General features: G+C 42.8%; 2 protein-coding genes across 5 annotated transcripts; one reads left to right on the top strand and one right to left on the bottom strand.

Moving 5' to 3' along the window:
- Positions 1 to 401: 401 nt before the first annotated feature.
- Positions 402 to 5,307, bottom strand: LOC108874513 (uncharacterized). 4 transcript variants are annotated; one of them, XM_018663011.2, is made up of 8 exons: positions 5,199 to 5,255; positions 4,277 to 4,377; positions 4,058 to 4,140; positions 3,365 to 3,505; positions 2,849 to 2,936; positions 2,210 to 2,341; positions 1,504 to 1,743; positions 402 to 1,171 (listed from the first exon to the last, which is right to left on the bottom strand). In XM_018663011.2, the coding sequence occupies exons 3-8, from the start codon at positions 4,094 to 4,096 to the stop codon at positions 939 to 941; spliced, it is 873 nt and encodes a 290-aa protein (XP_018518527.1). In that variant the 5' UTR covers positions 4,097 to 4,140; positions 4,277 to 4,377; positions 5,199 to 5,255; the 3' UTR covers positions 402 to 938. The 4 variants fall into 4 exon arrangements, with proteins under 4 accessions (XP_018518527.1, XP_018518528.1, XP_018518525.1 ...); XM_018663012.2 differs by having other exon boundaries at positions 4,293 to 4,377; positions 5,199 to 5,254; XM_018663009.2 differs by lacking the exon at positions 4,277 to 4,377 and having other exon boundaries at positions 5,199 to 5,307.
- A 232-nt stretch (positions 5,308 to 5,539) lies between these two features.
- Positions 5,540 to 13,518, top strand: LOC108874517 (interferon-induced protein 44-like). The gene is made up of 9 exons (XM_018663015.2): positions 5,540 to 5,638; positions 6,139 to 6,177; positions 6,381 to 6,404; positions 6,504 to 6,537; positions 7,730 to 7,931; positions 9,844 to 10,002; positions 10,397 to 10,565; positions 12,911 to 13,011; positions 13,103 to 13,518. The coding sequence occupies exons 1-9, from the start codon at positions 5,617 to 5,619 to the stop codon at positions 13,262 to 13,264; spliced, it is 912 nt and encodes a 303-aa protein (XP_018518531.1). The 5' UTR covers positions 5,540 to 5,616; the 3' UTR covers positions 13,265 to 13,518.
- Positions 13,519 to 13,844: the final 326 nt, after the last annotated feature.

The raw sequence follows: 13,844 nt of genomic DNA, 5'->3' as shown, positions 1-13,844 counted from the left end.
ATACATCCATCTGAAAGTAAACTCATCACTTCATTTATACAGTTTTTAACCTCATGTCAAATAATGTATTTCATCTGATTTTTACATTCTCTGATTCTGTTTATGTCAGTTAATATGAACTAATGAAATCTTTTCATATCATCTTTTAACTGCTGTGAAAAAACATAACATGAACTTTTTTAATCATTGTTTAACTCGTCATGGTTCTGACCAAAAGGGAAATAAAATGTAAAGTTCAGCTCAGTCATCTTGTCATCAAGCACCACATCTTATCTTATTAACAGCTCAGACATTAAAGGGTTAAATCTAACAAACCAGGTGTAACCAGGAAACAGACTCACAGCTGAAGTTAGTGAAACTCCAGCTGCTGTCAGCAGCAGAAACAAACGTCAAACATCACCTCACACTGAGATGAAACATTTAATCCAACACACAGGCAAACAGTCAACAGTGTCATGTACAGAGTCCAATCTGAGCCATCAACAGCTGGAGGAGCTGGGTCTCCAGTCGCTGCTGTTAAACCACCACAGAAGAAGAAGAGGAGGAGGAGGTCATTAACAGAGCTGCAGTCAAAGATCAGACGATGGGAAACCATGTTTCTGTTTGAATGTTTTAATGTGAGGAAGGTTCAGATCTGATGTTTATTCTCTTCATGGACGTCAGAGTTTATTCATCCTCAGCTCAGCAGATAAAACTTTGATTATTTGTTTATGTGCAGACTGAAAATGTGAATAAAAAGAGGAAAGACACTCAGTAACTATAGAGCAGAAATACAGTGTGAAGCAGCTGTGATCAGTGATATTAAATCAGATTCACTCAGGAGAAGGTCAAACTGTGTTTCTCTGTTTCTGTCATTGATCACTAACATGAATCTCACCATCCTGCTGCTTCTTTACTTCATTGTTTGTTGCTTTTTGTTCCACATCCAGACCAGAAAGTCACCAAGGCCGTCTGCCTTTACTGTGTTTGTACACCTCATTTTGAATTTGTTCAAATGCCTGATCATTCCTGTCACATCTCAGTAAGCCCGGCTGAGTCTCATGGAAGAGAACATGAACCTCAGAGACGACGTTTCGATACTTTTCACACCATTTTCTTCCATCAGGTGAATAGTCGACTTCTCTGGTGTGATGCATCATCACTAAGATGACAGGTTTCTGACTTTGAGACACTGAGAGACAGAAATATGAGGACAGAGGTTAGTGATGAACTTCATGTGAAGACAAAGAGAATATTACCCTTTAATGTCTTCATGTGTCCACTGTGTTATCTTCACTTATTAAACATGAAAACTGTCCTGTGTCTGCAGAGCAGTGAAGAGAAATGTTTCTGCTGCTAAATCTGGAATATGTACTGAAACATTTTTACCACAAGAGGGCGACGACATTTTAAGAAAATGAAACAGTCTGACGTGACAACAACATGAGAGAAAAAACAGTGACTGAATGAATGAGCTGTGCACATTTCACTATAAGAACAAGTGGAAACACGTCTGATCATTACCTTCCTCACGTCTCATGGCTGCCTCCACATCTGATCCAACACGAGACGTGATTGGACAGAAGACAATGATGACGTAGCAGTCCTGAGGATCTGTGGTCACCTCCATCAGTGTTGCTGTCCATCTTTTATTCTTTACTTGCTCCAGTATGACGTCATCAGCACCAAAGGTTTTACCAGTGACAACACTGTAGAGCTTCACTTTATAGGTACAGCATGAATATGACGATGGAGATTTAGCTGCTGAAAGATGAACAAACTGTTAATGTTTATACATTTACAATAATAAAACTGAAATCCTAATGATCCTCTCTGAAGATCGACTGAACATTCCCACAGACCTGCACAAAGAACGGTGTTATGGGTAACCACAGAGCTCCACATAAACAGACATCTGTAGAAGAACTGTGATCAGAATCAGTGTCCAAATGTTTAAAAAATATCCTGATGTTAACATCTTAATCCCTGTTTTCTCTCTGGTTCTGCTGCCTGCTGTTGACCTCTGCTGCTCCCTGACTTCACGTCCTGTTTATCTCTGCCGGCTTCAGTCTGCTGATCCTGAATAAAGCTGAACCTTTTCTCTGAGCTGAGACCTGCTGGACTCCTGACCTGACCGTGGTCATGAATTCAGTGTAAATATAACAGAGTATTCAGAGGAGTGGTGTGCTGGTTTCTCAGTGATGAATAAATGAATAAATAATGTGATAACCTTTGTTAGATTTTTGAGGTTTGAAATGTTCCTTCAAACTCTTCAGATGTTCCTTCATATGACCTACGAGGTCCACCAGATGTTCAGAGTTTTCTGGGATCTTTTTCATGTCGTTCACCAAACGTTCAGCAGCTGCAGGGAAAACAGACAGAGAGTGTTAAAGTTTTACATGGTATGATCAGAGAAGTCCTGATCAGGTTCAGATCGGAGTCCTTTAATACAGAGACTCTGCTGACAGAGACTCTGATACTGAATCCATGTAGATTCAGTCTGTCTGTGAGGAAACAGCTGTAGAGACTAAACCATCAGCTCTCTGATCCAAACTGAACGTCCTGATTCAAAGCTACAAAACTGATCAGTTTAACTGATTGATCTGATCTGGATCAAAGTTCAACTCCTGAAACTGACCTGAGATCAGCTGATGGTGCATTAGAGAGGAGGTCTCACTCTGTAGCAGTTGTTGAAATATAGAAACACTAATGTATGGTGGTGTCACAGAGTGAGGCTTCTTCCATCATAAAAAATCTCTGACTGAGTTCAGAGTGATCCTGATCCTGATCCTGAGGACTAATCAGGAGATCTCAAGCTGTTTTATCAAAATAACATGTGAGAACAATAAATGTAAATTATTGTACATACATGAATACAGTTGATCTGGTATCAAGCCTCTCAGTTCCTGTAAGACCTCGTCCAGGTTCACTTGGTCCTCATTCAGTGACACCCAGTCCTGAAGACATGAAGACATGTAAACATTGGAGGTCACAGACCAGAACACTGTAACTGTTTTACGTATGGATCATTAAAGTCTCCAGAGCTCTGACTGATGGAGGTTTACTGCAGATGAAGGTGGAGGAAGGACCAGAGAGCCTCTATTGATCAGTACAGAAATCAATCAGATCAATCAGCTGAGGTCCAGACAGGCTGGTACTCAAGACAGTTCAGTTCAGTCCAGACCAGGTCAGAAGAACCAGAACCAGGTCCAAGTATCAACTCTGGTCTTGGTCCTAGTCTGTTTAAAGAAGATGTTCCCACGTTCAGATACGTTAGTCCTGTTTCTTCACCTCTGTTACAGACTGTAAACTCTGTTTCTGAACGTTCATGTTTCAGATTCTCTCTGATCCCACAGCTCAGTAAAAGCCTGACTCTCACTCTCACCTCTCCACAGGTCCTGTTCTGGTTGGAGGAGGCTGGCTGATATTTATCTGTGACCTCCACCCCAGCATCAACTGGCACCTGAATGTTGCTCCCACATTTTGGACACTCCACTGAGAGTGTCTGATGGTCTGAGTCTGACTCCTGTGGACAGAGAGAAGTGATTCAGGACAAAGGACTTAGACCAGGTGTGTATGTGTATGTGTGTGTGTGTGTGTGTGTGTGTGTGTTGGACACACAGGTGAACCATGGCGACTGCTTCACCTGGTTGAGCAGCTTCTGGATTCAGAGCTGCTGCAGTAAACATACACATTACATTTCTGTTCAATGACCTATCCCCACTCGTTTCTGATGCAGAAGAAGGTTTGATTCATCCATCCATTATCTATATCACTTATCCATAAGGGTCATGGGGGATGGAGCCAATCCTAGCTGACATGGGGGGGAGAGGTGGGGTACATCCCGGACAGATCAACACTCAACACTACCAATCGCAAGTCAACCCAGAACTTATTTTGTCATTCCAGTACGGAGTCTATAATAAAAGTAACATAGTAAAGTAATATAATAAAGTGTTGATACTTCAAGTACGAGTATCTGACTGCTCTTAGTTACAGTACATGAGTAAATGTAATCAGTTACTTTCCACCGCTGAGGAGTGAAACAAGTTTTCTTACAAACAGGAAGTAAACTCACCTGTGTGTCGCCATCAGGATTTGATGATGTCGTCTCCATATCATCTGGTGATCGGTCATCTGGATCAACAGAGGTACCTTCAGCTGTGGACACAGGTGTGACGTGTGATTACAGAAGTTCACCCTGTAAGCAATAACGCTGCTCATGATCCAACGATGCCTGAGGTATTAATCAGTAAATATGGTGTGTAAGCAACAGTGGAAAATTACTGGATGAGACCTTTAAATACAGATACCCGGTCTAAACACAGAGCATGTGCTGCTCGTAGGGTCCACGATGAGATGGGGGCCTCATTTCATGTGAGGCCGTCGCTCAGATACCTGCAAGTCAAATCAGCTGGTCTCAGGTCTGTCAGCTATGATATCGCACACATTGCTGCAATGATTGACAATCAACACCTGATCAATCACTGATCAGAGCAGGACACTACTGCATGAGAAGACACGTCGTCTGAAAGACATTAATAAAAGACAGTAAAAGGGGTTTCAGCAGCTCAGTCCAACTCAGACAGATTCACAGTGTGTGTGTGTGTGTGTGTGTGTGTGTGTGTGTGTGGTGGTGGTGGGGGGGCATGATTCCTGATTGAACACAGGTGGTTTCTGTTGTCACTGATTTCTCAGGATGTCCTGGCTTGTACGGTCATTAACGAGGCCAAACATCATTTTCCTGGGAAATGTTTTGATGAGGGTGATCCAGGGAGGGGGTCTGTTCTGCTGGATGACAGTTTGGTTTGGTGGTCTCTATCTCAGCCACAAGTCGCTGACTGAAGTCATCAACGCCACTTTCACATCAACCTGAAAGGTTGAGGTCAACTGAATTCTCAAAAGGATTAAAGAGCATCTGCACCTGAATTCACCTGTGGGTTTAGACGCTCTGTTCAGGAAGGTAAATGAGAGAAGAGGGGTCCGTATGTGACCACACTGAGGTCCCACTTCATTTCACCTCAGCAAGACACACAGTGTCTGTACCTGATGTTCAAAGCTCTGAAACAGTCAATCTGTCCTGTGAGAATCACTTCAGTCTTAAAGAGAAAAAACCTCCAGACACAAACGTTGGACACTCATCAGTCTCACAGCCTCTAACTCTAACACTCTGAGTCTCAGCACTGTTTACTGAGTAATGTGATCAGAGGAATCCTCACCTGAGTGCTGCTGTCTCCTCTTCATCCTCTCTCTGTCGCAGCTCTGCAGAGAAGTGGAAACAAACATGAGCCACAGACTCTTTATATAAGGGTCCCTCCCTCTGTTATCATTGGCTGATTCCTGTTTCATGTGACTTTGAAGAAATAACACAGCTTCTCTCAAACCATGACTTGCAAGAAATCAATGTCCCCACAAATATAGGTGAACAAGGGAGCGTGTGTGTGTGTGTGTGTGTGTGTGTGTGTGTGTCTGTGTGTGTGTGTGTGTGTGTGTGTGTGTGAAAGCCAGAGATGTTTCTACGAAGCGATGGATTTATTTTAAGTCACATGGTTTGTAGAGAGGGAGGAACCTCGATATAAAACCAGTCTGATTTCACTGTTCTCCACTTTGCTGCAGAACTACAACAGGAGGAGGAAGATGGCAGAGCGACGCAGACGCAGTAAGGATGTTTCTCTTCTCATTATTCACTTTATTCAGTTTACTCAGTGAGGTGTGATGACTGATGGACTGTTGTTGTTGATCACTGCAAACATGGTTCTACTCTGTTTAGACTGAAGTCAGATTTTGTTTGAAGACGAGTCAGATAACAGATCATTATGTGCAGTGTGTCTGTACCACCTCAGAGCTGAGTTACATGACTGCTGCTGCTGCTTCACAATAAAAGCTTTCAACAGGCAACAGACACAGAGGCTTTTATTGTGAAGCAGCCAGAGGAGACGTGATGCAGTGCTGATTGTCCCTGATCATTAAAACTACAGTCAGATCGAGGGTCAGGAGACAGGTCAGTGTTTGAACAGATTCAGAATCAGTTAGTAACTAATGAGAGTCACTGTTTTCTAACCAGCAGTCTCAGCTGTTGGTTTACACACTGTTCATTCAGATGTCAGCTCTGGAACATGTTGTACATGATCTTCTTTATGTCGTCTTTTCTCTCTACAGGGAAATCCTGGTGGTGGCCATTCATTGAGTCTGAACCTGGTAAGAGCCACATCAGGTGATGCTGGTGCTGCAGCGTTTCTCTCTAACTGTAAACTTTGATTTTAGAAACTCAAACAAGAAAATTCAGCAGAAACTCAACAGAGTTTAAACTCTGAGTCAGTGTTACTCTGCAGTATTTTCATTTTACTTTGTGTTCAGACTTCACACCATGTTTACATGTTTCCTACATGTTTTTCTTGTAGAACCTGAACCTACGCCTTCTCCCAGTAAGATATGAAGTCTTTATCTTGATTTCTCATTATTAAGACACAGTGATGATCTGTGTTGATGAACTTCTCCTCAAACATTTCCTCATTTCTTTTCAGCTTTTAAGGAACCCTGGAGGAAAATATCTTGGGGGTGAGTTTACTGACCCATGCTCAGTGCTCAGTGTTTCCCCTGTTGGCCCATATTGTGATGACGTCTGTAAAACTGTTGAAACTCTCTTCTCCAACAGTTTAACAGACGTCTCTGTTATGATGGAGTTTTAGCAGTGAGGCTGAGTGTTGGCTCAGTGTCCAGCTCTCCATCACACCTCCATGGTGGTGACTCTGTAAAAGACCCTAAACTTTCCTGACACCACAGAGTCCTGCAGCCAGATGAGACTAAAACTGCATTTTAACACTCCACCACTCATTGGACCTGTCAGTGTGGAGGATGGTATATAAAGAGAAGAAGTGCAGTTTTACCAGCTGTCTCCAACTGTTAACACATAACACACTGATTAATGTCTACACCACAACAAACTGCCTCCATCTCGACCAGCGAATACACTTCAGTTTATCCACAAACCTGACGGCCATGTTTGTTTGTTGATCTCTTCAAACCAGTCAGCAGGTGTTACACCATGAAGAGTGGCCACAGGGGGGCGCTGTTGCATGGATGTCACCCTGTGCTTGTGGTTGTTGCTCTTAGTGTGATTCAGTCTTTAAACAGGTGAAAGAAAGAAAATGCACAACAGCATTGAGATGCTGAGTATTTCTGTTTAGCACAGAGTCACAGTTTCTGATGATTTTCACTCTGTTCTGCCACATTCAGCCTGTACCTGGAAATAAATACGTCACTCAGTATTTGTCAGGTGCTTTGTGTTGAGTGACGGTCATCAGACAGTGTAGCCTTTCTGTGCTAATGTCAGGTATTTAACCTTTCTCTCACCTGTTTCAAAGACTGACTGACTTTAATCCTAATGAACATCTGAGCAACAGCACCCCCTACAGTCTCACAGTTTCAATCACATTTAAAAAATAATTTAAAAGGTAAGTTTTCAGTTACGGTTTTCTTTCATGATACAAACAGAAAATTATTTGATTTGTGTTTTTTAAAATCAAATAACCCTTTGGTCTCATTTTTAAAACTTTAGTTTCTGAAAGGAAACTTTAAAAACCAAAAAGTGCACACTGTTTTACTTTAACCTTTCTTTAGTTTGGTCATTTTGTTTGTTTTTGTTTATTTTGTTTTACTTCATTTTATTTGCTGCATGTCTGTGTTATCAATGCAAGCTGATAAGTTGTTAAAATGATTCATTAAATCTGAAATATCCATTTTTTAACAGAGAGAAACAGAGGGATCTTCAGTATGTGCAGGAGTACAGGCCTGAAAACGGAGACATTAAACATCTGCGAATTCTTCTGTACGGGCCTGTCGGAGGCGGAAAGTCCAGCTTCATCAACTCTGTCAGCACCGTCATGCGAGGCAGGACAACTATTCCTGCTGCAGCCAGTGCAACCACCTCTGACACAAGCTTCACCAGACAAGTAAGAAAACTTTAGATTTGTGTAGCGACATCAAGCATGGCATCTGTGATCAGGCTGTTAAAGAGTTCATGTTAGGTCAAGTCAATTTTATTTATATAGCGCCAATTCACAACGGAAGTTATCTGGAGGCTCTGTACATATAGAGCAGGTCTAGACCGTACTCTTTATCTTATAAAATTTACAGAGAGAGACCCAACAGATCCACCATGAGCAGCACTAAGCAGCTGTGGCAAGGAAACACTTCTCCGCAGAACCGGACTCAGGGTGGGCGAGAGGGGGGTGGGGGGATGGGGTAAACATGGTGAGGGAGAGGTAAACAGACATGAACCAGAGACCGCATCAGGGTACAAGTAAGAATAAAATCTAAAAAAAGATGGCCTGAACCCCCATCCTGGTTTCCCATCATCCAGTGATAAGAAACCAATACAGAGGAACCTTTCATCCCCAAACCAGATCACCCATGTGCACACTGAGGAGTACATGACCAAGTCAAAGGTCAAATGACCAGTTCAGAGGATCAACTCTAATGGATGCTGGGCCATACTGACTGTAGGAAGAACAAAAAGGGAGGCCACACAGGGCAGGTATGAGCAGACGAGCCTCCCATCTCCACCTACCACCCAACTCCCACTATCTGCAAAAGCAGGCAGAGTGGGAGGGGTCATCACACGCCCTGCCTTAAGATGGAGGTCTTCAGTAGTCTGCCAACCCCATCCATCGGACATCAACACTGGAACCTGTGTCTGACAAAGGTAACACAGAGCCCACGATAATGAGTCCAGGTTCTCTGGATCTCTCAGACCACTGAAACGTACCCATCAGACACATGACCATAACCAGCGTCAGCTGTAGATCTGAGCTGTGTCGGGCAGGGAGACAGGAGCCAAGGTACAGGTGTCAGCTGGGCCACCAACTGGAGATAAGGTGCAGGTGTCAGCCAGACCGTCAACTAGAGTTCAGGGAGCGGTGACTACAGAAGAAACTCTTTGACCAAAAACCCTCACGCTGGAACAGGTCAGCTGTGGTGGTCAACACAGGGGCAGCCGAGACTTTGATCCAAGAACTCATGCGTAAAGCCGACACAGGAAGAAACCGGATATCGACCAGGGTCCCGATGCTCTGTTCTGGCTAGGACAGATAACTCAGGAACTGATGAAACTTTGACTGGACCCCATGACACTGGAACAGGTGAGATGTCAACCAGACCAGGTGACACAGGAGCAGTCGACTGGGCGGTCAACAGGGCAAATGAGGCTCGGGAGAACTGAGGCTCTGAGCTGGTGGCCAGCCCGGCCTCAGGATGACTGGACAGGAAGGGTTCGACACAACTGGGCACCTGAGACTCAGGATTGCTGGGCAGTTGGGGTTCAGAGAGTCTAGACATTGAAGACAACTTAAAAGACAGTTAGCCAGGGGCTGTCACTCCTCCCCCCTTAAAATCAGTGTCAGCCGACCAATCAAATTTCACCTTGGCCTTGAGCAGTTCAGTGACAGGGAACATGACTGTAATGAAGAAACTGCTATAATAACCAACTAAAGTTCCTTTTGGTTTGCTTGGTGGTTGATACTCAGTGACTGTCCTGACCTTCACACAATCCTGTCCCACATGGCCCACAGAGACGTCTTATAGGAAACATAATCTGGACAACAAACACCTTGTCTGTGAACATTTTACTGATAAGTTCAGTATCATTGCTGTTGATATTTAGTTGTATATTAATGTAACAGGATTAGAACAATGTGTCTTGGACTGTGTGGCTTCAATCTGCTGCTTCTTTGGTGATTTTATCCACCAGAGCAAATGAAATATTCAAGGCAATTCAGAGTTCACTGAGCCGAACCCTTCACTGAATCACATGTACATGACACATCAGACTGGTCACTGGAGACACTGGATGTGTGTGTGTTTCAGTATAAAACTCATCAAATCAGAAAAGGAAGAGGAAACCCAAAGACATTTTACCCGTTCGTCTTCAATGATATGATGGGGCTGGAGGAGGGGTCGGACTCTGGAGTTCGTGCTGACGACATCAAACTGGCCATGAAGGGACATGTGATAGAGGATCACAAGGTACGACTGTCACATTATTCAATAATGCCTCTTTGTGGATATTCTCAGAGAAATTCAGTGGACTAGTATTTAAAGGTTTTAAGGTTTACTTACTTGAGTTTTAGCTGCAGATGAATCTATGAAATATTCTGTGTAATTTTGTTTCTGATGGGTGAGTAAAACCACTGATTAAACCGGTGGGTGCTCTTTGGAAAACTGCCTGAGCAGTAAGAAAGAGTTCAGACTCTTGGCAGATGTATTCCAGGTTTTATGGTCAGTCATAAATGTCCAGTCCAACCAGTGTCCCTGAACTTGAACCATGGTTTTGTGTTTATTTTGCTGTACATGTTCTTGTAAAGCACCTTAGTCTTTCTATCTACATCATGATGTAATTGTGTTTTCCACTGTTTTCCAGTTCAACCCAGCATGTCCTCTGTCAGATGAAGACCCAGGCTACAACCAAACACCTTCTCCAGACGACAGAGTTCATGTCCTGGTTTGTGTGATTTCTGCAAACTCATCAGAGATCAAGGAGCCAATTCTGCAGAAGATGAGTAGCATCAGAGAGACAGCAAGAGACCTGGGTAAGATCAGAGATCTCAGAGGGTTGTTTCACAGAGGAGGATTTACTCACAGTCACTGTCTCTTACATGACTAAGAATTTATCAAATTAAATTCACCCAGCAGTTCCTCTGTGAATCCTTGTGAATTCATTTTCAGGTTCAACATTGGTTGACAACTAAAGTCTAAAGTCACTCAGTCTGGTCAGCTTCTGTTGTGTGAGAAGCAGAAACTGAAGTCTATGAAATGTAAGTTAAATGCATGTGACACATTGAATGAAGAGCCACAGCCTCCTGAACTTCACCTGCTGCTGACTCCAAACACTGAAGCTCCTGATTCACAACTATGAAGCAGTCACTGACAGTGAAGTTTCCTGCTTCCTCTCCAACAAATTAGCTCGTTCTTGAACTGGTTCAGTTCAGAGTTCTTGAAACCTTGGTTCTATCCAGTGAACCAGCCTGTGTTTTCCACCAGTTTTGAGTGAAACCACTATAATGTAGCCCTCCCACTCAACTCTCATTTGCTACAGATTCGTCATGGCAAACCCCTTTACACTTGTTAACACCTTAAGCATGGAAGGTGAATTGGAGAGAGTCTACTAACATATTAACTTTGGTATATATGTTAACGAGAGCATACGACCCTGCCTAGGGTGCAGAGAGGCCTGGTTAGCTGATTTTATAGCTAGACTGTCTATGTGAGCTTACAACGTCCCACGCAAACCTTTAACACACCATAGCCCTGCCAATACCACATTCAAACACAAATATACATTGCAACAACATGAGATGTTTATTAACAGAAAACCAATCACCCTTTGAAATGACCTGGTGACTCTATAAGTCAATAAAATAAAATAATAATACCTGGGCTTTTGTAAAACTCAGTTATGGTACCATGTCGTTGTACTCACTAATCCTTGGAAATTCAGAAATGGTTAGCAGCACTTTCCTCAAACCCTCTGTTCAGTGAAGAAAGGTGATATGAGATGGAGAAACCAGTCCTGAGGACATGTCCATGTGCAACAGCACGTCCTCTGGCAGCAGCGAAGTCCCGAGCGCCCTCTACAGCAGCAGCAGTAGCAGCATGCGTGGCGGCAGCATGTAGGCTTGGGGCACACTATGCAGAAATTCACAAAACTAATAAACTCACTATTCATTCCCAGACACTGTTCATATTGTCACCAGTTCACATAATGTCCATACTCACCCAGAAACCTCGGCGCAAAATATTCTCCCTCACACACACCGTCTCCTTCTTCTCCTCATTAGCGGGAACGAGGCTAACCAGCATTAATACACAACAGAAAATGGCGTCGCCGACATTTAGTATAGTTTCCGGCTGAAACAGCTCCAAACATGGCTTACTCTTACTCCTTACCTCAACTAGCTCTTTCGTTGTGTCTTATTCTTTCCCTCCTTTCTCCCGTTACTAGCCCGAGCCTCGTCTCCTTTCTTTTTTTAGTCCCACCCCCTTCTCAGAATCCGGTAGGTAATTGACGCTCACCTTTGACAGGCACGGATTGGCTAATAATAGATTGACACCTGGTTACTCAATTAAAGAGGGAACATCATGAGATATTCACAGACCGTTAAGAACATGGGACACTTTACTACCTTTCCAAATAAAGTACCATTATGAATTTCTCCACATTAATGCAAACTTATTTCACGACAGCAGCAACTTGACAAACGATATTTCAAAATATACTGCATACTTGTTAACCAAACACATGTTTAAAGAAACAAAATATTATCATTTATAGCAGGGCAATACAATAATTATGCACAATGGAAACAGTGACCTGTAAAATAGGACACACCCACTGATGTCACCATGGTTCACACTTCACACACTATTTTTTGGTTCCAGCTGAGAAGCAGCTTTTTGGGTTCCAAACCATTTTTTTTTTTTTTTTTTTTTTCAAAATTAGGTGCATGAACCAGACCAGAACCACTTTAAAAGTGAAAGTAATGCCAGAATTTTGTGTTTATAATCCCAGTAATTATGTCTCTAATGTAAAACACCAGAGGGTTTAGTTTCTATCTTGCCTCATGATATTCTGAGCTGCAGAGACAGAAGAAGATTAAAGGCATCAACACTGTCGGGATCTTTTAAAAAGCAGCTACAACCATCATTATGTGTTAAACTGTTTGACATGTGGAACATCTGGAACAGCCGTCAGTTTAACCAGAGACAGTCACAGTCAGACAAACATTAGTTTAAAGACCAGGTCTCCAGTTCAACTTAAACATCTGAAGCATCAGATACCCTGAAACCAGATCTCAGTGAGCCTCAGCAGATCAGTCATTAGTGAAAATAATCTGCAGCTCTACTCAGAACACTGAGCTAATCTCTGTGTCTGCAGGAATTCCTCAGATGGCGATCGTCACCAACATCGACACAGCCTGTGGTGAAATCGAAAAGGATCTGAAGAACGTCTATAAGAGCAAACACCTGAGGAAGAAGGTGAGTTGTTCTGTCGACGATGGTGTGATTGAGTTTTCTAAATGTTGTCTCCAGATGAGCAGAGGTCAGAACGTTGTTTCTTTAACATCAGATGAAAGACTTCAGCTCAGCTGTGGGAATCCCAATGAACTGCATCTGTCCGGTGAAGAACTACAGTGATGAGCTCGAGATCGATGATGACGTGGACTCTCTGATCCTGAGCGCTCTGAGACTCATGATCCACTTTGGAGACGACTTCATCGAGGACATGTGAAACCTATTTACATGTCCAGTGTCATCAGTTTGCTTTTATTGCAGCTGTCTGTGTCTGATGGGAGTTCATCCTTTCCTGCATTCACTTCCCACAGGGAGGACTGTACTGATACAGTTATACATACATCATGTAGGAGTGAGGTAACTGCACACTGATGAAGTCACAGATACAAAATATATTCATTATTTGACAACACTGATGGCAACATTTCAATCATGTTAACGCTTGGCTATTAAATATGCTGCTATTACTTATTTCAATTGTTTTTATTTAATTTCTTATGATCATTATTTTTGTTTTTTGCAGCGGTGGTTACAGATGTTTGTTAAAATGTTTAAAATGTTGCTTTCACTCTGAGTAAAGACGTCCTCATCAGTAAAGACAGTAAACACATGTTGAAGACACTGCTGCTGCTGGAGAACAGGTATGATTATAATGCTTGTGTTTGCTCTGAGAGGTCAACGACTCACAGAGTAATGTAAAAATGGAGCCACAGATCCTCATCACTGCTGTGCACCATTTCCAGAGCTCTGTGGTCCATGACTGATGATGGATCAATGGAACCCAGTGTTTCTGAGTG

The sequence above is a fragment of the Lates calcarifer genome, unplaced genomic scaffold, assembly GCF_001640805.2.
Source record: "Lates calcarifer isolate ASB-BC8 unplaced genomic scaffold, TLL_Latcal_v3 _unitig_5446_quiver_1572, whole genome shotgun sequence".
Lineage (NCBI taxonomy): Eukaryota > Metazoa > Chordata > Actinopteri > Centropomidae > Lates > Lates calcarifer.
Note: the sequence above shows the minus strand (reverse complement) of the source record. Positions and strands in the feature narration are given on the sequence as shown.